General features: G+C 41.0%; 1 protein-coding gene across 2 annotated transcripts; it reads right to left on the bottom strand.

Annotated features, from left to right (window-relative positions):
- Window positions 1–1,496: 1,496 nt before the first annotated feature.
- thbs2a (thrombospondin 2a) lies at window positions 1,497–20,049 on the bottom strand. 2 transcript variants are annotated; one of them, XM_083897914.1, is made up of 23 exons: window positions 19,931–20,049; window positions 19,652–19,720; window positions 18,527–19,080; window positions 18,137–18,221; window positions 15,371–15,570; window positions 13,484–13,624; window positions 13,288–13,381; window positions 12,793–12,963; window positions 11,759–11,935; window positions 11,238–11,411; window positions 10,573–10,700; window positions 10,322–10,474; window positions 9,044–9,262; window positions 8,850–8,957; window positions 8,598–8,757; window positions 8,393–8,511; window positions 8,065–8,299; window positions 6,854–7,081; window positions 6,482–6,753; window positions 5,764–5,861; window positions 5,419–5,558; window positions 4,054–4,084; window positions 1,497–3,738 (listed from the first exon to the last, which is right to left on the bottom strand). In XM_083897914.1, the coding sequence occupies exons 2-23, from the start codon at window positions 19,713–19,715 to the stop codon at window positions 3,735–3,737; spliced, it is 3,555 nt and encodes a 1,184-aa protein (XP_083754040.1). In that variant the 5' UTR covers window positions 19,716–19,720; window positions 19,931–20,049; the 3' UTR covers window positions 1,497–3,734. The 2 variants fall into 2 exon arrangements, with proteins under 2 accessions (XP_083754040.1, XP_083754041.1); XM_083897915.1 differs by lacking the exon at window positions 4,054–4,084.
- Window positions 20,050–23,513: the final 3,464 nt, after the last annotated feature.

Below are 23,513 nucleotides of genomic sequence, written 5' to 3'. Positions count from 1 at the left end.
ATTTGAGTTTACATTTAGGTTTAAGTTTCTGATTCGAAAGGTGGATTTTGATATTGTTGGACCGAGTCGGACTAGCTGTTAATGTACTTACCAAAATATTTAATTATTCCTAATAGAAAACCTATCCAGAGAAAAAGAAATAAACATGTTTTAAACCACAGATGTCTTTTTTTTTTTTTTTTTTTTTTAAATGAGGCTACGTTGCATTGGAAACAGATGGAATTATCTCACCTGTTGGCTGATTTCTTCATGTTCTGAGAAAAAAAGATTTGTGGACCAGATTAAATTAATCTCTGGATAGATATTTCCACTAAGCGTTCATATTTTCTACAAGCTGATAATTTGATTCAGACATGTATTCTTAAATCATCTAAGGTTCTGAGTTTTTCCTCTGCTCTCATCTGCATTTGTCGCACCATACTTGAAGAGTACATTTTTATATTGTTGATATGAAATGTGGAGTTTAAGTAGAAAAATATTGTTTGTAGAAAACTGACATGCTGGTATTTCACACCAGTGCGAGTGAAGGAGAACCATACCACACACAGATCTGCTCTCCTTTTAAACTTGTATTTGAGGCTTCCTTGGCCGACCTCAGCCGTGTGTGTGTGTGTGTGTGTGTGTCCATGTGCTGTTAAAACTGACAATCTGGTGTCAAAGTCCACATTTCTGCCTCCAGATAAATGAAAAATGGATATGAACTTGCAATCTCATCAATCTCCTCGGCTCACCTCGTGACACTGGTCAAGGTTTCCCTTGTCTTGATGCTTCCATCACTTGCAGCCAGTTTGTTTGAGGTCGCTCACTCTTCTCTGAAAACTCACCTCAGCAGAAAAAGCTGGTTCGCTGTGTGACACATTGACATCCTCTGGCAATGCTGTGCGAACCTCGCTGGAACGTGCTCTGGACTTGAAATCGGCTGCCAGTGCCAGACCCACATGGCCCATCTTTGGTGTGTGTGTGTGTGTGTGTGCCACGTGGATTATTCCAGGACCCTCAACCCGCCCCCCCAAAAAAACCTCCGCTACGGAGCGAGATTTTGACTTCCCCATTTTCCCCAATGGCACATTTTTTCCTGGCCTGACCATCATTTAGTAAACCTCCTCACTCCTTGGATTCTGCACTGTGAGACAGATGGTCTGGTTTCAAAACCACAAAACCTTTACATACTCTCGGAAAACCATAAGATTCCACAAACTCACTTGTAAATCGTCACAATGATTCTATTTCTATCTTTTGTGATATGAAGGGTATTTGAGGAACTTTGTGTTTCTTTATTAGGTGGAAGAGAAGTTTTTACAAGAAATTAATATTGAGTTCATTACAGGCATGTGTCTGACACATGTTAAAGGGAAGGATGTGGTCAGACATAAAAAGAGAAAATGAGTGACGTTAATAGGCAATTCATTATTATTATTATTGTTTAATGTACTACAGTTGTGATAGTATGTTTGGGTACACCAGTGAACATATCTGTTTTTATTGTATATTAGTCTGCTACTGAAAATAGACCGCAGTTTGTGTTATGCGACCAGCCACTGGCAAAAAAAAAGGAAAACAAAACTTAAGGGACAGGAAATTACATCAGTCACAGAGGGAGATTGGGAGCTAACAACAGTTAGCATTTGGAAAAGTGATAATTTGCAGGCTTTAGCAGGCACATTGCCGTCATATATAACATGTATCCACTGGACAGATAAATCCTCTGAGGCTGGAAGTTTGTGTAGAACTCTGTGCTGCACTGTGGAGCCAAGAATAGAACTTTTTCGCGAACTTCCGGTTTTCGGATACCGTTGCCCTCGTCAGCACTCTCATGTGTTTCCAGGAATTTAGCGCATTGTCGTCCCAAGGAGCGCCAAAGTCAACATTGCATGTTTTATCTCCTGTACTTAGACTGAGGAGGACCACTAAAACATGACTGAGTCATCTTTTTGTCACACTTTGCTGACTGATAGGACCTCCAGAGTCCCAAATATAAGGATTTAAATGATTAAAAAATTGATTTTGCATAATATGGGACCTTTAAAATGTATATTAGCCTGATATAATTGTAATCTGGTATATTTACAGTAATTATAATGGGATAATCTGTCAATCCTCATATGCACAATCCATATAAATGTGTACAAGTGATTTATTTATGAAACAGAACAATGCGACACTAATGTTCGTAGAAAATGTATATCTAACAACACAAGTATACAAAAAGAGAAAGAAAAAAAACATTTACATTTTGTGCACTGCAATCTCTCGACAAAAAAAATGATCCAAGATGGAAACCAAACATTGAAAGAACATAAACGTTACACAGACACAGATGATGTTCACTAACACGTCCGCCATCCACACCATACAGACACACAGTCAGTCAGTCAGTCACACGGTTGTTTTCAGAGACCTTCATTTGGATTGTCCTTTCCTGCCAAACACTGAGCGTTTCACAGCATCCACAAATATGACTATATGAGAGAAAGTATCAAATGTTTTCACTGCGTTTGTTCGTCATCACACATAAAAACTGACCGAGGAACTTAATAGTTGTTAAAATGATATGCCACTTGGTGCTTGGTTCACAAAATTTGCATTTACTGGGTATGTGGCACTTACAAATGTATCTAGATCTACTCTTATTTTGTATTTCAGAGATTTTCTTTTTTAGTGATGGATCATTTATGGGCTCCTGATTCACAGAATGAAACAAAAAAATATTTTGTAATGTACCAGTGTGATATATCACTTTGACAACAACGAGGCCTCGTATGCACAGCATCAGAAATAAACACAGTGGCTTTTCTAAACATACTGTACACATCCTACCAGAATTCACTTTTCTCTTTCCAGCTACACTATTATAATAATCACACGCATAAACACATGCTCTGTTTATGTATGTGATTATTTTAAAAGCAGCTGATGTTTATCCTCACGCTACAGTTTTGTCTAAAACTCACAAGTAAAGGAAGTGCACGACAACAGCAAAAAAAAAAGAAACTTGCAATACTATAAATGTGCTATCTTGATGATTGCGATATTCAATGTGTTTTGTCAGTGTAAACAAATAAATAATTATTTACAAGCATAAAATGAAACGAGCAAACACAAAAGCAGGGCATAAATAATTTACAAAAAAAAAGAGAAATCATACAGACTTAGTATAAACATCTTTGGCACTTACTAAAATGGCTTGTTTCAATTGTTAGCACATCATTTCTGCATGAACGGAGAGGAAAAAGTCACAAACAGTTAAATGTGTTTTCAGGGTTTTTGGTTATGGTTTATGTTTGTCAGGCACTGAATTATCCAGCTGTTGTGCAAAACAGAACAGACACGACCGAGCCTCGGAATGCAAACACGGTTAACATCGAAGAACTTATGAGTTGACCAAAAGTAAAAAGCACACACAGCATGTAAGTGGTTGTACAATTAGACCTTTAAAAACATGTAGACATATGTAGTAGGTACACTAGTTATAATTAGATATTCTGCACAGCCCATTTGTCTTTTCCCAGCTTGGGAAGGTAATATATGCATGTCACAAGGGAAACTGAAATTGGCCATGGATTTCTTTCCAGTGGATGCAGCATGTCACAAGAAGGAAATGTGTAAAAAAAAAAAAAAAAAGTCTCATTTATGCTGAAATGTTGTTGTTTTTTTAGCGATGACGTGTGTCATGTCTGCTTTGAGAGATTGTTGCCCGTTAACTCCTTTCTGGTCGTTTTCTTGCAGATGTTCAGTTATCTGTGGAAATGCAGAACAGCCTCTTTTAATGCCACATTATGATTAACACTAAATAATGAGTTTCACACATAAGAAGTGACAGAATGGAGTTACAACATGAACAACAAAAAGCGTGACTTGGACAGTGACGTGGTTGTGAAATGGCTCAAAGCTCACTGTTGAGCATTCAACAGAGGACGTGAAAAGGCTTTGGACTCAACACACGAGGCTTTTCACAGAGCATCTGCGTCATTGTCGAGCTGACATGCAGAAACAAAGCGTGACTCTTCTTCTTGCTTTAGCCGACACACAACACATAACCTCGCTCATCATTACCTGGTGAAAACTGTTGGCAAGTCCGGGTTATCTGAGGTTTGAGAAAGATTTGAACTTGTAAAGTCTTTTCACACAAACCACATTTTCTCCTTTTAGTTTCTGTAAGGGATGGGACAATACCACTTTTTTTGTGTGCGATACCGATACCACAAACCAGAGTATTTACCAATACCGATATAAGTCGGATACAGTCATTTTCGACCATTTACGATCTATGAGGCTCCAACTGTGGAACAAATATTGTTCTCCCAAAAAGAAGAAACAAACGGCCCAAACATGACTCTGGATATCGTGATATCCAATCCAGTGATTTTTGACCAGTATCGGACCGATACCAGTTCCCATCCCTAGTTTCTTTTTTTTCTTTGCATTTATTTCCACCTCTGAGGTGTCATATAGTGCATGCGCTCACCTAAGGAATCGTTAAACAGTTCCTAGCTTCATTAATTGAAGTTGTGGGTGCATGATGACAAAGATGATATTTCTACTTTTCTTATAATTTGACATTATATAAGGTTTGTTAGAAAAATAGCTAACTTTATTTGTTTAACTTTGCTTAATTGTGGCAGTACGAGTGGATGACTATGACTTTTATTAAGTTACCCTAATACACACTATTAGCATTACTTAAGCATTAATAAATATTGAATTCATCATTTACAAGGCATGCATACTCATTATGTAGTTATTAATGTTGTATTCATCCCATCAGCTGAGGAACAGTGTCCAAATAGCTGCTGTATTCAAGCAGCCAATCAGCATCCACCTCCATCAAATGAGCTCTTTGCTCGAATTACAAGAGAGAATGCTCTCTCAACTTCTCTCTGTGGGTTCAGCAGTCGGTCAGTGCATGCCAACACTTGCGTTATACATGATGAATTCGATATTTATTCATGCTTCACTAATGCCAACAGTGTGTACTTGTTACCCACACTCCTCACATAGTTCCTACCCAACAAATTCAGAGCAAGGACAGAAGTCCAGGTGCAGGTTATAAATGAAAGAGGTGCCATTCTCCCGGTTATGTCAGTTGCATCTTGTTTCTCAATTTTTTTTTTTTTCAACACGCACATCAATCATCTGAAAATTTCTACAGTTGCAAATTCTTAACATAAACTCAAAAACCCACTGTCAAACAAATCAAAAACGAGCTACACGCTTGTTTTTACACTTTCTAAACATTGCGATGACTGCTATTGTCTGTTCTCTAAGGATGTGGTAAAATCCATTTAGGCCTTGGCTAAATCAATGAACTTCTTCCATGTGCAATGGAACTCAATATCACAGTTGAAATCACACATATTCATCGACGTCAGAAACATTTGCGGTTGCGACTTCAAAGAGAGAGACCTTATTTGTACTAACCTCTGCACTCATACTTGAGGTCGGAGAAGAACACCAGCTCTTGCGAGAAGACGAACAAGCCTAACCTTCCTCCAGCAAACGTCTTGTCATAAACTGGTCCTGAGTCAGCCATGATCTGTTTACCCTCATAGACCACAACCCTGCAAAACACAGGACCAACTTGAACTCATTTATGGTCGACTCCTTCATGTGGTGAAACCATGGTCATATAACATGTTCATCAATATAATGTTGCTATGTCACTGGTTGACAGCTGGCATCTTCTATTGTTCCTGTGACTTCACAATATTTTCTATGAGTCACTGAAAGGTCATGCGGAAGAAGACGCATGCGTGATGTTCTCACCTTATAAAACCAGTCTTTGGTCTGTGGATGAGATGCCATCTGTAGGCTGTGTAATCCTTCCAGCCCATGTTTTTAGGATCATGCCACAGAGTACGAACCTGTGTAAGGAAGTAAAAAATACTTGGATGAAATAGTATTTAGGCCCAATCTTTAACCCTTCCCCACTGCAAAGAGTAATGGTTATAATATACCCTCATAAATTTGGACACCCCTGCAATAATGTAATACACCATCACCTAATGGGTTTATATTTAAGTTACTCTACTATTGTTTAAAACAGGTACTGCACTCCCCCAATATTGGAAAGCATTGTTCCCTCATCAAAGATTCAAGGTTGACTGGTAGTTTGAGGAGCTTAACTTATCAAGTATTTGCAGACTATAAATTCAAATTCAAATTGAATAAGTGAATATAGTAAGTATTCCAATTAAGCATGGTTCCTTAATCTTTGACAACAATTTCACGGTCATTTTTATGACTTAATACAAGATTTTTGCTACATACAACTCCCATATGCAGACATTTTGGTTCATAAGAAAGAAAAATTATAATATAACATTAGTTCCATTTTATATAGTAAGTCTGGGAAACATCTCAAATTCTTTGTTTGAAAAATCTAAATTTCAAAAGGCTAGTTCGTCTTACACTTAACCCCTACCCCTCTATCTCAGTAAAGACATTACAACACGATTGTGTTGAAATGGGATTGTAAGTGCACCTGTCCTGGTGTGTCTCCTGTGTGCCACAAAGCATTCCTGAGGTTTTCTCCAGTGCCAGTGACTGAGTTGACAACTTTAAGCGAAACTCCAGAGATGCCAAAGGCCTTGGAGGGCTTGTCCTCCCAGTACGTCTGTGTGATCTGCTTCCACATCACCACATAAAAGCGCCCGCTCGACTGGTAGCCGAACACGAAGCCTGCGTAGTCGTCGTCTCTGTCTGTGTTCACGTACATCGTCCCGCTGAAGTCCACTGAGCTGAACTCATCAAAACCTGCGATGGAAAACCATAACCATAACAAAAATCATGTCAAAGTCAAGATCAGCAAATAAATGAGGAATATGTTGCTGGTGAAGAGACGTGTACTGCTCACCGACTGCAATGCCTGGGTCAGAGTTAGCCGTCTGGACCAGCTCTTTGCCCTGATGTCTGACCACCCAGTTGGGATCAATTTGAGTGGTTCCTTTGGGATCCAAATGGACCATCTGGAACTTTCTGAAATCTGTTGCCGTAATAGCATTGTTCTCTGGACACACGTCAAAAATATCTGGGACGTTGTCATTGTCAAAATCATCTTTGCAGGCATCCCCTCTTCCATCGCCTGTGAAAAGAAAACCAACAAAAACACATCAAAGGTCTGACCTGATTTAAATTAGACATGCATGATATAAACAACATTTTTTCCACATGCTGGAAAACTCTCTTTGCGGCTCACATGGTGTCAAAATACTCCCAATGCAGTGAGTCGTGAGGAACTCCGCTAATATAATATTACGAAAGAGTGGAAAAAAATAGAAGTCCTAGTCCTAGAAAACTGGCTTTAATATCTTTTTCTCCTAAGGCAAATCAGCCATCTTCTCCTGCTGTGACAACTTCCACTGATACTTTCTACTCTCTGAAGTCTATTAGAGCCAGACTTCAGGCTTCTGGGGTGCACAGAGGAAAGGATGCCACTGTGTAGAGAGCTTGCTGTTTTCTATCATCTTTATAACTGCATCAAACATTTTAACAAATAAACACTGTCCAATAAGCTGTGGGAAGAGTTTCCAGTCACGTACAGCTGTACAAACGCCAGGTAACCCCCCGCGCTTCAATATGACACTGTGGATTAATCACAAGTGAAAACCTAAAGGAAACAAAAACTTCACGGCTTGATGTGTGACCTCCTGGACGCTTTCCGTGAAGTCATGCATCGTGACATCACCCATGCCAATGCAGTTGCTGGCTCTTTCCACAGTCGCCATATTTAAATCCTGCTGCATTGAAGCTAATTCCTGACAAAATGATTACAATCTTGACGACAAAACCTGGGCATTTAAAGAAACTATATCAGCAGGTAATGCCCATGATGCATTCAAAAAGCTGAGAAGACGGTGTTATGTTTTCTAAGACTTTCCAGAATGTTCACTTTCAATATGTCATAATGCATTTTTCAGTAAAACTAGTGTGTACTTTTAATATCTGAACAAAAAGTTTTCTCATGTTATTTTATAGCTTCTATTGCTTATCCTTCATATTTTAACTGAATTCAGATGTGTAAAGCAAAGCAAATGATGTAAAGACCCAAGAAAATTTCCCTCTCACCATCAGAGTCCAGCTGGTCTGCGTTGGGTGTCAGTCTGCAGTTGTCCTTGTCGTCAGGTATACCATCGTTGTCGTCGTCGTAGTCACAAGCGTCTCCTTTCCCGTCCTTGTCGTGGTCGGCCTGATTGGCGTTGGCCACGTAGGGACAGTTGTCCAAGTTGTTCTGATGACCGTCTTCATCGATGTCCTGGTTGTTATCGCACTGATCTCCAACCAGGTCATTGTCCACGTCCACCTTGAGGATAAATGTAGACGTTGAATGAGTTGGTTACTCCTGTACTTGCTCGTCAAAGTAGACTGTAGTGTGTGTGTGTGGGGGGCACAGTACCTGGTCAGGGTTGTGCAGCATTGGACAGTTGTCACACTGGTCCCCAACTCCGTCCATGTCGGTGTCCTTCTGGTCAGTGTTGTACACATAGGGGCAGTTGTCGTTCTCGTTCAAAATTTCTGAGGAGAAAACATGACGTAAAGAAAACTGCCATAGATACCATCACAAATATGATTGTATGTGTTTAGGCCTGTATCTGTTTTACCATCTCCATCAATGTCCACTGCACATTCATCCCCTTCTCCGTTGTGGTCAGTGTCGATTTGAGCTGGGTTGTGTTCATAGGGACAGTTGTCACATCTGTCACCGACTTCATCCTTGTCAAAGTCAAACTGTCTGGGGTTGTAGAGAAGGGCGCAGTTATCCTGTACGGGGAAGGGAGCAGTTATTAGAGAACACTTTGATTAAAATTAATTTAAATGAATGCAGGTCCACGTGTAACATGTGACTGTTGTACCCTCTCATCTAGAATTCCATCGTTGTCATCATCCTTGTCACAAGCATCTCCTTGACCATCCCTGTCAAAGTCTTCTTGTCCAGAGTTGGGAAGGTTTGGGCAGTTGTCCTGAAACGGCAACGTTATATTAAGAAGATTTTACATACAATACAGAAAACAGTATGACGGAATGAGGTTTAAATTATATGAAATACCTTCTTGCAGTGATACGTGGCGTTGGCTCCACACACAAGGTTCTGATTGGGCCAGCCGTCCAAGTCTGAGTCTTCTCCACAAATGAAGCCATCTCCAGCGTAGCCAGTCCGACACTCGCACTTGTACATGGGGTCATTGAAGTGGCTGATGTAGATGCATTCAGCGGATTTGTGACAGTTGTGGGTCTTCTCCTTGCATGGGTTCTCTGGCTCACACACCTAAAAAGCGCAAGTGGATTTGTATTTTTGAGTCTTGGTTTCCATTTTATTCTCACTTTCTGATGAAAAGTTCAATTTAGAAAGAGTTGCTAATGCTCATTTTAGAATGGCTGCTGAAAATGAGGACTTCTGCCTTCTTTTAAGCACCACCGATTTTATGAAATCCCATCTGTATCCCACCGTTGCCCTTTACTGCAGCACAAGGTATCCACAGCTGCCAATCATTACCGCAGCATGATGGATAACTCCAGTTTGGATGCCACTCCATGAGCTCATATAAAGCAGCAGCAGGAGCACAGGCTTTTGATCAAAACCGTGTGATTGCAGATGCCAGCGATGAGTCAATTCCTTTTTTTCCCCCCTTCTAAAAATCAATTAGCGAACCTGGGATATCACATTAAAGTTAAGCAGCTGTAGAAGCCAAAGAGTGACAGGAGTCCTCCAAGAGGGATGTTGATGGGAATTCAGTGGTCACATGGGAGGGGAAAAAAGAAGCGTATTCCACTTGTGATGTGACATACTGTGTATGAAATGACCTATAACCAGTGACACGGATACATTTTGGACAGAGTTTGAATTGAAAATACTAAGTCGTTTTACAGATCTAGTGAGTTGAAGAAAAAACCCTTCACATACAGAAGAATGAAAATACATCTGTTTCAGTCCATTTCTGATCTTACAGTGAAAGTATCCAAGATGTCCAACATGTGTTTATTGTTAAGGGTTGCCCGAGTCTCCCTCTGCTTGCTGATACAGCATCACATTCATACAATAATATGGTCAGGGCCTCCCCTCCAGGACTGTGAAAACACTCACTGCAAGACTGAGGCGTATAAATCACCTGAGCTGCTGCTGCTTCCGTCGTTCATAAATTCAAATCTGACAAACAAAAATCCGCACAACTGCATTTCAAATTTAAAAAAATCTGCCTGGAGCTGAAGAACACATATTTTATCCTTTACTTGAACATATTCAGTTCACGCATGTTCAAACATTTACCTGTGTTTGAATTCCATCCAGTCTGCACAGTCTGACACTGACTGGGAGTGAACTGCTCACCTGTTTGTGCTTCTTGGCAGCCTCCACGCCCATGCCGAAAGGCTGGGTGCCCTTGTAGCGCGGTGGACAGGGCAGGCAGTGGAAACCGGGGTCAGTGTTCACGCAGCGCTGTGTTCCGCTCACTTTGAAGCAAACATCGGGCACCATATCGCACTGTGAGAGGGAAAAGATGAGAGGAAAAAGTGTAAGAAGTTATATAAATATACTTTTTTTGGGTGTATAAATCAGGAAAGGAAGAAAAACACTTTTACCTCATTATAGTCTTCACAGAGAGTTCCATTTCCGCGGAAACCAGTAGGACATGGGCCGCATTCCCAGGATCCATCTTGAGCGCTGCTGCAGTCCACTCCGCCGAAGCATGGGTTAGACAAACATCCATCTGCAAGAGATTTGGACGACATGACATGGATACAAACCCAGGAAAATGGATTTAAACAAATCTGTCGGGGAGAATCTGTCATTCAATGATGGAAGTTCTGTTTGTGAGGGTTTAATCTCAACTCGATGCTTCAAGAAAAATAGCCCACCAGCTGAGATATAAGCCAGATGAACAGGAACTCCACATAATGTCCAGAGAATTGGGTCGGACATTGTTTAGAGTTTAACATTTATTTATGGGAGACCTGTTCACGTCAGGATGATAATCTCTGGAGGATGTGGAAGATCTCAGTGGGTGGCATCAGGACTTAAGCCCATTCACTCACAGTGAATCATCCAGAGTGCATTTTCAAATGAGTTCACTCAAATATTATGCAGAGATTAGACTAGGGAGCTGGCAGATGACACTTCAGTGCTTATCTGAATGTGGCTACACACAGAATTTACAGCATATCCTTAAAATCCAGACATTGAAGGGAAAAAAAATACCAAAAAGCCAAATGATCTGTGATATGGAAATGCATAAATTGGCGCTCACCAATTGGACATTGGTTTGTGTTACAGCTGTCACTGTCTTTGGTTTCCCCGATGCAGTTCTTGCCACCGAACTGAGGTTGAGGGCTGTTGCACTCCCGCGTCCGACTTCTGATCCCACCTCCACACGTCGCTGAGCAGGTTGCCCAAGGCGACCAAGGACCCCAACCGCCATCGACTGATGAGATACAGAGACATGACGTTGACATCAAGCATTTTGATTCCACAGATATTTCAGTCTCTGTGTTTCTTAATAAAACCGTGTCAGGATTCCACGTCTGCAAATCAAAAAAAGCAGCAGGAGTCAGACGCCTGGAACTTAGCAGCGAGAAGAGAAAACATGCTGATCTGATTTGGGTCAACATTTCCTGAAAGACAGACAAGAGGCCAAAAGACACGAGGAGTGTTGCCTCAGGGGAGACATGAGGCATGAGGAAGTCTGGATATTTGACATGGATTCTAGCTGCTGTAATAGAGATGCTGCTGTTGAATTTTTTTTTTTGCCTCACAAGCAGAAATACTCACTGGGACACGGCTTGGCAGTGCAGCGCTGAGTCTCTCTTCCACTTCCCTCGCAGTCTTTGCCGCCCAGCTGTGGCACGGGAGCATTGCAGTGTCTTATTCTGGTGATCTGTCCTTCTCCACAAGTCACAGAGCAGGACGACCACGGCGACCACAGACTCCACCCTCCATCCTGACGCACTGGGAAACGTCAAAATCAAAAGATGTCAGCGAGAGAGAGCGCAGAAAAAACACGTTGTGTATTTGCATCTCTTGACTTCCATTCAGACAAATAGTGACAGACATTCATGATCTAGAAAAGTAAACGTCCATGTTTTGTACAAGTAAACACCGTGTGTTGTTGTCAGTGATGGCTCACTTTCAAAGATGTTCAAAGACGCATGTGCCAGTTTTTATGTCACTGAGGGTAATCTATCCTCCAGTGGTTAAACCGATTCAGTCACTCACTCTGGCGCAGTGTAATCTTAGCTGCAAACAATAACACATGCTAACCCCGCAATTCATCAAAGACACATTTTGTGTGTTTCGCAATCCAGCACACACTCCACCCCGTGTGTATGGCACATCTATGATCACATTAATATTATGTGGTGTGAGTCACTGGACCATGAAAATCCCCTCTGTGATTTATTTGGAATTAATTTTGACCATATGAACCAGCGCCTCGCTTGAATTCATCCTCGGTCAGGCACATGGCTTTTAATTAATTACTTAAGCACACAATATGTCGTTTCGACCACGAGTCTCCCGAGCGAGAAATGAAACACAAAGACCCAGTTTAATGACGTCAGGAAGTCATGGAAACTGTTGTTCAGGGAGAGCTTTAGTGGCAGAAAGTGCGGCAAACTGCAATGAGTAGTCATGATCCATTAGTGATAAATACACACAATAAAATGTACAATTTCCTCCTTCATTCTGATGTTTTATAGAGGGTTTGATGCATATGTTCTATTGTGTAGTTTGCTTTATAATGGACATTGGGTCACGATAGTTTATCATCTTTAAATTGTGTGTATTAGAAGGTAAAATGTCCTCACCACGGCTGTCACATTTGCCCAGGCTGCATTTACGGGTCTGGATGGAAGGTCCGGTGCAGGGGTTGCTGGTTGCGTCACACGACCGACCTCTCTGCTGAGTTCCGATCCCACATGTGACCGTGCACTCTGTCCACTCTGACCAAGGCGACCAGCCGTCGTCACTGAAATTAGCTGCAAGAAGTAAAAGCAAAACAGTCAAAACTGTCCCTCCCTCCCCCAAGTCTCCCATATCTATTCGTTGTTAAAACATACACTAAAAATAATATAAATAAGTCTGTTCAATGTCCAATATTTTGACCAATAAACATGTGGTTAACACACAAAGAAAACCTGGCTGCTATAATGCTGGAGTATTAAAATCCAATATGTCTGGGATACTGTTTTAATCCTACATTAATTTAAAATAGCATGTGTGCATAAAACTGCAACTGTGTTTATGATTATGTTTATCTGCTGGGCAGATTGACTAATGATAGCACCAGTCCAACTACTTACTCATGCACACGGGGCAGCACTCGCCGTCAATGAACGAGGGGCTGACACACGCCACAGGGGGACACGTAATTTGGTGGCACACAATCTTGGACTCCTGTGATTAGTGAGATTAGAGATGCACCATCAGGGTCATTGATAATCCACAGGGAATCTGTGCATACTATATTCTGTACGTTTTTGTTTTTTTTTCCACTACCTGGCAAGTGCATTTGGTGCAGCTGTCTACAACCCAGTCCTCCTTATCATCAAACAGGCGTCCGTCCTGCCAGCACATGTTTTTCTCTTTAGTGTTCCTCATCCTCCCGAGAGCCTCCTTCATTACTGTGTTCTCCTCTGTCTGAAAACACAATAACGGAGAGAAGTGCAGTCAGAGTGAGCAGTGATACAGGTGTGATGCGTTTTTATTCAGCTTGTAAAGATATGCACCTGCTAATCGGGCAAAACAATAAGGTCAGAAACATATTTGCACCATAAACAAACCTTTGACATATTGCCAGGGAAGAAGATTATGACTCGATTGTAAAGCTGATTTGAAATGAAATGTGGTATCTGGAACATTCAATTCTTCCTTTTTGTCTAAGTGTTTATCACTTAGATATTATTCATATATTCGTAAGATTACTTATTAAAAGGCAAGTTGTGATCAATTATGTTCCAAAAAAATGAAACCCAATGTGGCCAAATATGACCTTCCGTCACTCTCTGATGGTGCGTCTCACTCTGTGACACATGTTCCTCTCCACTTCAGTGCTGTTTTGACATCGCCGTGTCGTTCTGAAGCCTCGTAAAGGGAAGAGAGTGACGGTGACAAGTGAAGGCTTGATTGACTGTGTGTATTTGTTCCACCACAACCTAAAAAGCATAGGAAGTGAACCCTAGCCGCCAGAGAGCGAGCAAAGAGGAAGCGTAACAGAAACAAGCAAACGAATGAGAGGATCAATAAAGAATTTTACACCGCTGGTAAAACTTGATTATTGTCTTAGGTCTGGTCCAGCAGTGTGGTGTAATCTGATATCGGACTGGGACAAGGAAACCTCAGAGTTGGTCTACTGTATGTCTACTGGTTCATTAAATAACAGAAAGTGGCTCTTATTACTGTAATACAGACTTAAAACAGTAGGAATTAATTAATAAAAAAGTCCATCCTGTGTATGACGGGGAATATAAACTTTAAAATGTGGTTTTTAGCTACAACACCCTTCAATGTACTTGTGATGTCATTCCACAGACAAGTAGCCTTTTATTTAGTTACGCACACTGTGACCTCCAACCCAGTTGGAGACTAAGAGACTTCTGGCCGGATTCTTCGGAACTTTCAGTAGATAAACTACTGCCAAAGTGTGTGTGTGTTTATATATAAGTATATATAAGTATATATATATATATATATATATATATATATATATATATATATATATATATATATATATATATATATATATATATATATAAATAAGTGTGTGTGCATGTGTGTATCCTCCTCTTGGAAAAGGGAGGCAGCAGTGAGCAGCACCAGAATCTGAGACACCACTCGGTCTGGAAGAGCCTCAGGGACCCTTCTCATCCCTGCCTTTTTTTTTTTCCCAAGGTTCATGCCCAGACTCTTATTGCTAGGAGGCTCCCAGAGGAAACACATGGGCTGTTTAAACACAACCAGACATTAGACTGGACCCTGTCGCTGCCAGGGAAACACTTCCTATATCCACATGTAACATGTCATAAAATCTGTCTGACTCACACTGCCACAGATAGAGCCCGAGTCAAATGGGTTCAGCCATCGCAGGCGACTCTATAAACAGTCCTGCCGCTACTTACTGTTTGCTTTAAAAGTCATGCAGGTTACCTAGTAACCTAATTCAAACCTTGTACCTCCGCGCTACCGCACCGAGGAGTGTGTGTCATTTATTTTCCTAACGTGTCAGTTTTCTATAAAACGTCAACTGTGTTCCCTGACATGAAGGCAGACTGCGGTGATGAAATTCATCACAAAGTGGCCTGTGGAGATATGTGGTGAATCAGGCAGCAGCTCGTCTGAAACAAACACAGAATCAGCCAATCAGGTTGTCGTGTCCGTGCCGCTCACCACTTTTTGCAAGCCGTCGATGAGGTTACTGACGACGACGCGGAGGCCTTTGAGCTCCTGGAACATGGTGCTGAGTTCCTCGCAGGAGCGTTCGCACATATCACTGCCCGTCTCGTCCGTCTTCTGACCGATGATGTTTGTCGTGATGGAAGGGCTCACGTCCACGATTTCTGTGCTTTCGCTCACGAGATTAGCATCATCTGGTGGAGGAGGGGAAAAAAAACCCAAAAAAACCAGAGACATCAACACTGAGTTGTGATGGAAAACATATTTGAGTGATAAGATGATAAAAACTCGTTGCGGTAACGGATCAATTTCCAATGCAGTGATTACATTGTTGTTGGTTTTTTGGGCCCCTGAAAACAGATGTTGAGTCAGCAGGGTTAGAAATGGGTGAAGTGTAAATCTTTCGTGCACAGATGACAGTAGGGGAGGACTGCAGGGGATGGCACGGGAAACTCTGATGAGAGAAACACACCATTCTCATAAATCTCTGTGCACTTTCGGATTAGCGGATACTTCTGATATGAACTTAGCAGACTGGAGTGACCACAGAGAGATGGATTTACAAGGAGCCTGTTGAGCTCATGGATGTCCTTGGCCCTGACGGCTCACAGGCACAACACACTGGACCGTGTCAATCACAGAATTTAAAATTAAATTCAAATGTATGAAGGGCATAAGGAGGCTAAGGACATCCCCACAGTCTAGAGTAGGACCAGGAAGGGCAATCATTCAGTAATTGTAATTATTGCAATAGCATTTTCTTTCATATGACAAAAAAAGTAGGTTTAATGTTGTTTGGGGATGTAACGCATATTGCTAAGACAAAAACTACCATGTCGGTTGTTGTTGTTAAAAGACATTCACAGACATCACCTGCAACGCACCTATTAAACAATACCAGCTGTCAATCACACTAGTATTGTTTGTGCAGTGCTTTATGATTTAATTTTTTCTAAATGGGAACATCATTTCGTTACAAATCAAGTGAGAAGTAGACAAATGTTCCTCTTGTTCACCCTCTAGTGGCGAACTGCTACTTCTGACCTACTTCCTAGGCTTCACTTATCAAACTGGAATACGGTATTAAATACAGTCTATGGTTTTAACACATATTCATTTGATGTTTTTCTGTTTGATTAAAGTTTCAAAAACACACTTTCTTCACTAAGGAGCAAAAATCAATCTGTTATTGATCGATATTTATCACTTTAACTACTCCTTTGTGACCGTAGCCACTTGTGCTGGAGCGTTTGCAGTAAACCATGTGAAATCATGCATTTAATTTAGCTCTCAAATTAATTTGTTTATTCAAACAACTGAAGCATGGAAAAAGTATGACCTGGATGAGTGTGTGACACTGAAAACAAACACATGTCAAAGCGCCGGGGAACGCCTCTCGTTCTTTCACACAGACTATGACACGTGCGGCTGTATTGTGCCGTGTGAATTAGCGAAGATGAATAACAGAGTTGGACGTTCTAAATGGAGAAGTCACCCAGACTGTGCAGCCAGTGCTGTTTTCTTTCCTTTACAGTCTGCTGGACTCATTTAGATCTCAGGAGGGCTTCACGCCGCGTGTGTGTGCGTGCGTGTGTGAACGCGTGCTTGCTCATCTGCGAAAGCATTTACACATTCTTTTCTCCCTGATCGACACGCTCTATTTTCTCATCACAGATACAGGAAAGAATTTAAAGAAGGAAGCAAAAAAAAAAAGAAAAAAAGAAGCCTGAGTGGCTTTAGTGCTGCTCATTAATGTGCAACACGACAGCTTTTATGGGTTTATAATTGTATGGGTTTATAAGTGACTATTGGCATTACAATTGCTACCAGTGCATAAGCGTGGCTGTAACCAGCCAGTGCACAGAAAATTTCCACAACTTTTTGTTATATTAAAAAAAACAAATCTGCTGGAATTCAACACAACTTGTGGCAACAAAAATCCAAAACCCAAAACCCACACACTGCATATGGATTTGCTTTGTCACATCGAACCAGAGACACCGTTTCCAGATCTCATGACCGGTGTTAGATGATAGATACATATTTACTCAGATAGCTGTACTTCTTAAGCTGCAGCCGCTCTTTGCGTGAGTCCCACTGAGGATCACAAAGCACCAAGGGAAAGATTCAGCCGAGGAAAGCAACCCTGACAGCCAAATTCATGACTTCACCGTGTGTGAGAGAGAGTGAGAGTAGCTGGAAGCATAAGCTCCCTGCACTGCAGCAAACCCCTTCACGTTCTCTTTTCTATTTTCTTTCCCAGGATATTATTCTAATTCCGCTGCCAAAGGAAATAAACGTAAGCATCTGTATCTCTTCTTGTTCACCACGCACATTACTCGACCTCAAGCCGCTGCACCAGTGCATTGACACGGCTGTTTCCGTAAATATGAAGTCATGGCGGGAGATTGTTCCGCATATTAAATCTTCAAGCGATTTGACTCACTTAAAAAAAAAAAAAAACACACAAAAAAAACAAAAACATGCTGAAATTTGATGAAGGGAATCAAGTATGTTAAACTGTTTGGTTTGGAAAGTTGCTGTGGCTGATACTTTACAAAAATACAGATATCGTGCCTCGCAGGATTTTCATGTGAATGACTTTCCTAATCACATCTGCAAGGTATCCAGGGAATTATTTCGACTCATCTTTTGGATTACGAAAATTCCACAAATAATAAAACGATCCAGCTGATCTAACGGAGCAGAAACCTCGGGGCAAATACTGGATTTAAATACCTTCCTGATAATCACGCTTACCTTCTTTGGTGACCTCACAGTCTCTGCTCAGGAGGACGTCCTCCACCGGCGTGTCAAAGATGAAACGCACATTCTGCAGAAGGCCCTGTTTGATAAGAAAAGATATTTGACGAACAAACATATTAACACTTGAGCCTCATCATTCTTCACTCTTGACCTTATGACACACATTCACACTCAGGTTTACACACACAGGGCAAATGAATATGGAGTTCTTTCCACACTAGTAAACCAGGGAAACTCTTTGAAGCTGGAGTGTGTTGGTCTCCACCTCTGGAAACTGTTGTTAAAGCCACACTCTGCTTATCTGAGAGGTGAAAAACTATTGTAGGGCCAGTTCACAAGGCCAAAGCTAAAGGAAGATTCAGTCATATTTTTTTTTAGCCTTACCCTGAAGTGGTTCTCCCGTATGGATCCCTTTGCCACATACATGCGGCCTCCCTCAGCCTGGAGATGCTCATAGAAGGGCTCGTCCAGGATGAAGCTGTCGATCAGGCTGCAGCCCACAAACAGATTTGCATTCTCCCCATGAACTTGAAGTGTGACGTTCTTCCACTGCGAGTCGGAAAGGTCCACATCCTCGAAAGAAACCACATTTTGCGAACCATCCACCCAGTACACCAGGTCAAGAGTGTTGGCCCGTCCATTGGACACGATCTCAAACTGCCTCTGGCCATCGGGGCTCTCCAAACCAATCAGAGTGCCCCGCGAGGCGCGGTCCTGGCGTATGCTGGCCACAAACACAAAGCCCTCATTGTTTTGCATCTGCTGCAGTATTTGCTTGAGTATGGGCGGGCTCACTGGGGGAAGGTGGTCGAAGCGGATGAAGCGGTACGCTGGGATGTCCGAGTTCTGGCCCCGGAACTGTTTGGCCCCCAAAGTTTTGCGTGTGATGTGGCTGATTTCAAACAAGTCGAACGATGTCTCGTCCTCCTGCTCGCCATCTACAAAGTAGACAATAACATTCTATAATAATAAATAAATATTCATAAATATTTATTTATGAATAACCATTTTTCAGACGGTAGCAAATGTCAGATAAATGGAAAAGATTTTGGGAGGAGGGGCTAAGACAAGGAGGACCTCAACTCAGTTGAGAGAAACTTAAAACATGAATATAAACTTGAAAATATATATTTTTTTAGATAACTATTAATGTTACAACGACTTATACTGATTACTATATGAATTAATATATACAAGAGTCTGTCCACGACACTGAGAGCTTTTCTTCTTTCTTAAAGATTGCAGGTCAACTCTGAATCAGCCTAAAGACAAAAAAACAGGCTTTTGTTTATTAATGTGCATGAAACACTTAAAACAAGGTCAAGAACAGGTGAAATGATTTCTCTTTGTTTCCTGTGACTGTTCCCTGTGGTCAGTTTTAATGTTTGTGGTTCTCGTGTTTGATTAGTAATTGATTATTCATATCTTTGTCATCTCATGGAGCTGCTATGGCAGCTTCTTTACACATGTGTCTATCAATCAAAGAATTATTCAACATTTATCACTTACCTTCAGGTAATGCATGAAGGCAGTTAAAAGATAAGAGCAGCAGGAAGAGGCTTCTGAGAATCATATCTCCTTGAAAAAAAAAGAACAAAGAAGCTTTTAGTGATTTTTAGGAGGACTTATCTTTTTTTTTTTTATCTTCAACATCTCATATGGATCCAGGTTGAGGGGAAAATCGCTTTAAATGTTTCACAACAACCAGTTTAAAACATCTCAAAACGTATCCACCGACTGTGAAGGAATAACATGTGGGTCTGTTACTGTTCCTGCGTGGTCACTTACCTGCCAAACGTGTGCTTATTATGTTTTTATTCAATCAGATATCGGGCGAAAAAAAAAAAAACCCGATCAAATTCAAACCTGTCTTGGTCTGATTAGATGATCGGCTGAATTAAAAAAAAAAAAAAGAAGAAAGAAGTGGTGTCAAACCCAAAGGACAAAGAATAGCCTCCGTGCGTAAAACGCGTAAAGGTCCACTTTTGGTCCAGTAAATCCACAGTCCGCAGCATTTGAGGCACAACAGTGACTGGATTAGGAATCCGCCTCCCTGCTCTTATATAGAGGCTGGCGGAGCGCCTGTCAATCACAGTCTTCGGGGGTTTGGAGCGTTTGTGGTCGGTCGTTAAGAGACAGATTACATAATTGCCTTCCGATGGCGTAATTTTCTGATCCGTGCTGACACTTAAGGGGGTGGTGTGGACGATTCGTGACCCCTCCTGCCTCTCTCTCTCTCTCTTTCTCTCTCTCGCATTGTAATGCCCATCGGTCCCTCTCTGTATCGGACCCACAACCTTCCTCGTTGTTTGGAGCTCATTCACTTTTTTTTTTTTTTTTTTTTTTTTTTTTAGGGGAATAAATGGTTGAGGAAAGAAGTGGCATTTCAGAAAAAAAACAATTTCAACAGCTGCCACAGTAGGTGCACTTTATGATTCTGTTAAACACAATTAAGAACCAATAGAACTACAACATTTATTTATAATATTACTTAAAAATATGTACATATCACCTAGAGAAAGTAAACACAGGATTATTTCACAGATTACATCGACACAGACTGGATGATTGAAGGTGAATAGTTGGCAATGTATAAATAACAGTGCAAATCACAGCTATATTTGATGGCGTGACATGTGTAACAGTTCTGTTCAGGGACGTTTTATATATTGTTCTATTAAAAATGAAATTGCAACTGTTAAAAGAACTAGTAAAATCCAAATACATGGAAATATAAAATGCAAAAAAACAATAAATCAACACAGAAAGTAAACGTCATATACTTATAGTATTTTTAGTTTTAGGAGAGTTTGCCTGCTTGAGATCCTCTGGCAGATAGTTTTCATAAGAATTCCATGTGTGGAGCTTTTTTTTTTACCCTCATAAAGTAAAGATGTGGACTGTATATGACCAAAGTTGTTATAACTCAACACTTGGAAAATCTCTCTCTCTGAACTCCGAGAATCATCTCATGTCTGCAATGTGAGAGGGAGGGGAAAAAAAGAAAAACATAAAATTGACCTTTAATACAACAACACTCTGGATGCTTCCCCTCTGTTGGCAAGCAGCGCCTTGCGTCTGGAGATTGTCAGGTGTTTGCCAAGGCTTCCTTATTGCAGTGTCAGGGAAAGAAAAGTCTTATTATTGGAGCCATGCAGAGGGATCCTGAGGCTGGATGTGGGGAGGCCTTTGTGAATCAATAGGATACGTCGAAGGGACGGTTTGCGTCAATTGGAAATGTGCATTCCATTTAGAGGAAAAGACAGGGGATGAAGAGCGGACAGTTTTCTTACCGAAGGGGGCGATTTCCTTTCAACAACACGAATTTACTAACCTGATAGAAATTAGAAACAGTAGTCGACGGTTAGTCAGACGTAGAGGAGAAATAAACAATGATGATAAATGCGTTCTGCAGTGAATGTCAGACCGAGACTGTCAGCAGTGGAAAAAGTGGAAATGGTCCACAGACTTGCACTCGTTAAATGTGGTAATGCAGCTGTCACTTGTAGTTTCTCAAAATGGGCTTTTAATGAAACGTTCCTTTTTAAATCCTTGATTGTGAAAAGTGAGATATGGAAGAAAGGGGGCTGCTATTTTACAGAGTTGTGTTTGAACGTCATCTCCTTATATGAACATTGGAAAAAAAGACATGAGGACGTACACTACAGGCTTTCAACACTTTCTATTATTATTGTTTTGAGAATTTCCATTTTACCTATGACAACACGTGAACAGCTGTATAATACTTACAGATAGGGGATGAATAAAATATAACACAGCCACATCAGATATGGGGACACCAAAAAGTCAGGAATGTAGTGCTCTACACTCTTAGAAATAAGGGTTCCAAAAGGGTTCTACAAGGGCTGAGGTTCTACCTGTAACCATTTGCTTCTGAAAAACCCTTTCCAGAAGAAAGGGTTCTTCAAGGGTTCTTGGTAACACTAATGATCAACCATTTCGATCCAGATAACCCTTTAAAACCTCTTTTCTGAATATAGGGTTTTAAAAGGGTTCTTGGTGGAACCTTTATAAAAAGGTTCTACCTGAAGCCAAAAAGGGTTCTCTTATGAGGACAAGCCGAAGAACCTTATATGGGTCTACTTAGCACTTTTATGTGCTTTTAAGAGTGTACTATCTGCCTCAAAACTTAATATGTAAAGTTATATTTTCCTAGAATCTTTGGAGCGTTTTGGTTGAAAAAATTTCAGAGAGCCACATAAACATACACGCCCTCATTTAAGGTGTAAACACCAGAGATGTGGATGGGCCAACACATCTCATGGGGGTGATACACGTCAGTCAGGTTGATAAACAGTCACAGTTCCAACTCTCTCCTCCAAGATGTGACTTCACCGTGGATCTTTATGTGTTTTCTAAGTGTGACTCAGTAGGACAATCCAAAAAGGAAATATGGCACCCGAAGATGTTTAAACAACGCAGAGCCGGAGAGAGTGGGGGGCTTATAACATGCAAATCTCAATGAGTATGATAAAAAGTTATCCTTTTAGGTAAAGGATTACTTCAAATAACCCCCATAATTAGATCATACCAAACGATGAGCAATTCCAATGAATCAAATCTAGCAAAAGTGGCTTGGCGTCGTAAAATAGTCCTTGCATACTCACACAAAATGGTATAACGGCTCATTTCCAACAATTGCACTATAATGCACATCATGTATTTAAACAGCTGGAGAGATTATCCTCGTCTTCAGTGCAGTCGATGCCAGCGTTAGTTTGTTTGTTTCTATGACACCCGCAGACATTTCAATTGCTTTCTCTTCAAACCAAATGTGTTTGTTCTCATTTAGATTAAATGACTCCAGAGGTGGATTGATTGATTTTAGTATATTATGGGGGGATGTTGGTGGTGCCAGCATACATCATTCTTCTAACACAGATTAATACTCTGTCGCTCAACACTTTAGATAATTGTCACCATACTTAACTTAAAACCTAACAAATGGAGCGATGTTTGTTTAACCCTGCACTTCCACACGGCTCTTTCAGTCAGCAGTTTACATTATATTATAATAATATACTGTCAGCTTGTTCATTTGTACCCATATCTCTCGATGATGGATGGATTTGATGAAGTTGAGGCAGAATGTGGGGTTTTCAGGGAGCATAAGAAACAGAGGTGGTTGGTGGTTTCCTTTTCCTTGTATGTTGTCTGCATGTGAGTGTGAGATGGGTTGCAGGTGTGCATGTTTGATTGAATGACATGTGTGTTGATTGGCTGTAGGTGGATCCTGGAAGCTGATTGGTCCTGCACAGGAAGTTCTTGTATAAGAGGCCTGGTCATAGCAGCTGCAGTGGACATCCTTCGAAACACTTGTATGGTTAAAAATGGTTTGTTTTACTTGTTG

This window comes from Microchirus variegatus (assembly GCF_963457635.1).
Source record: "Microchirus variegatus genome assembly, chromosome: 11".
Lineage (NCBI taxonomy): Eukaryota > Metazoa > Chordata > Actinopteri > Pleuronectiformes > Soleidae > Microchirus > Microchirus variegatus.
Note: the sequence above shows the minus strand (reverse complement) of the source record. Positions and strands in the feature narration are given on the sequence as shown.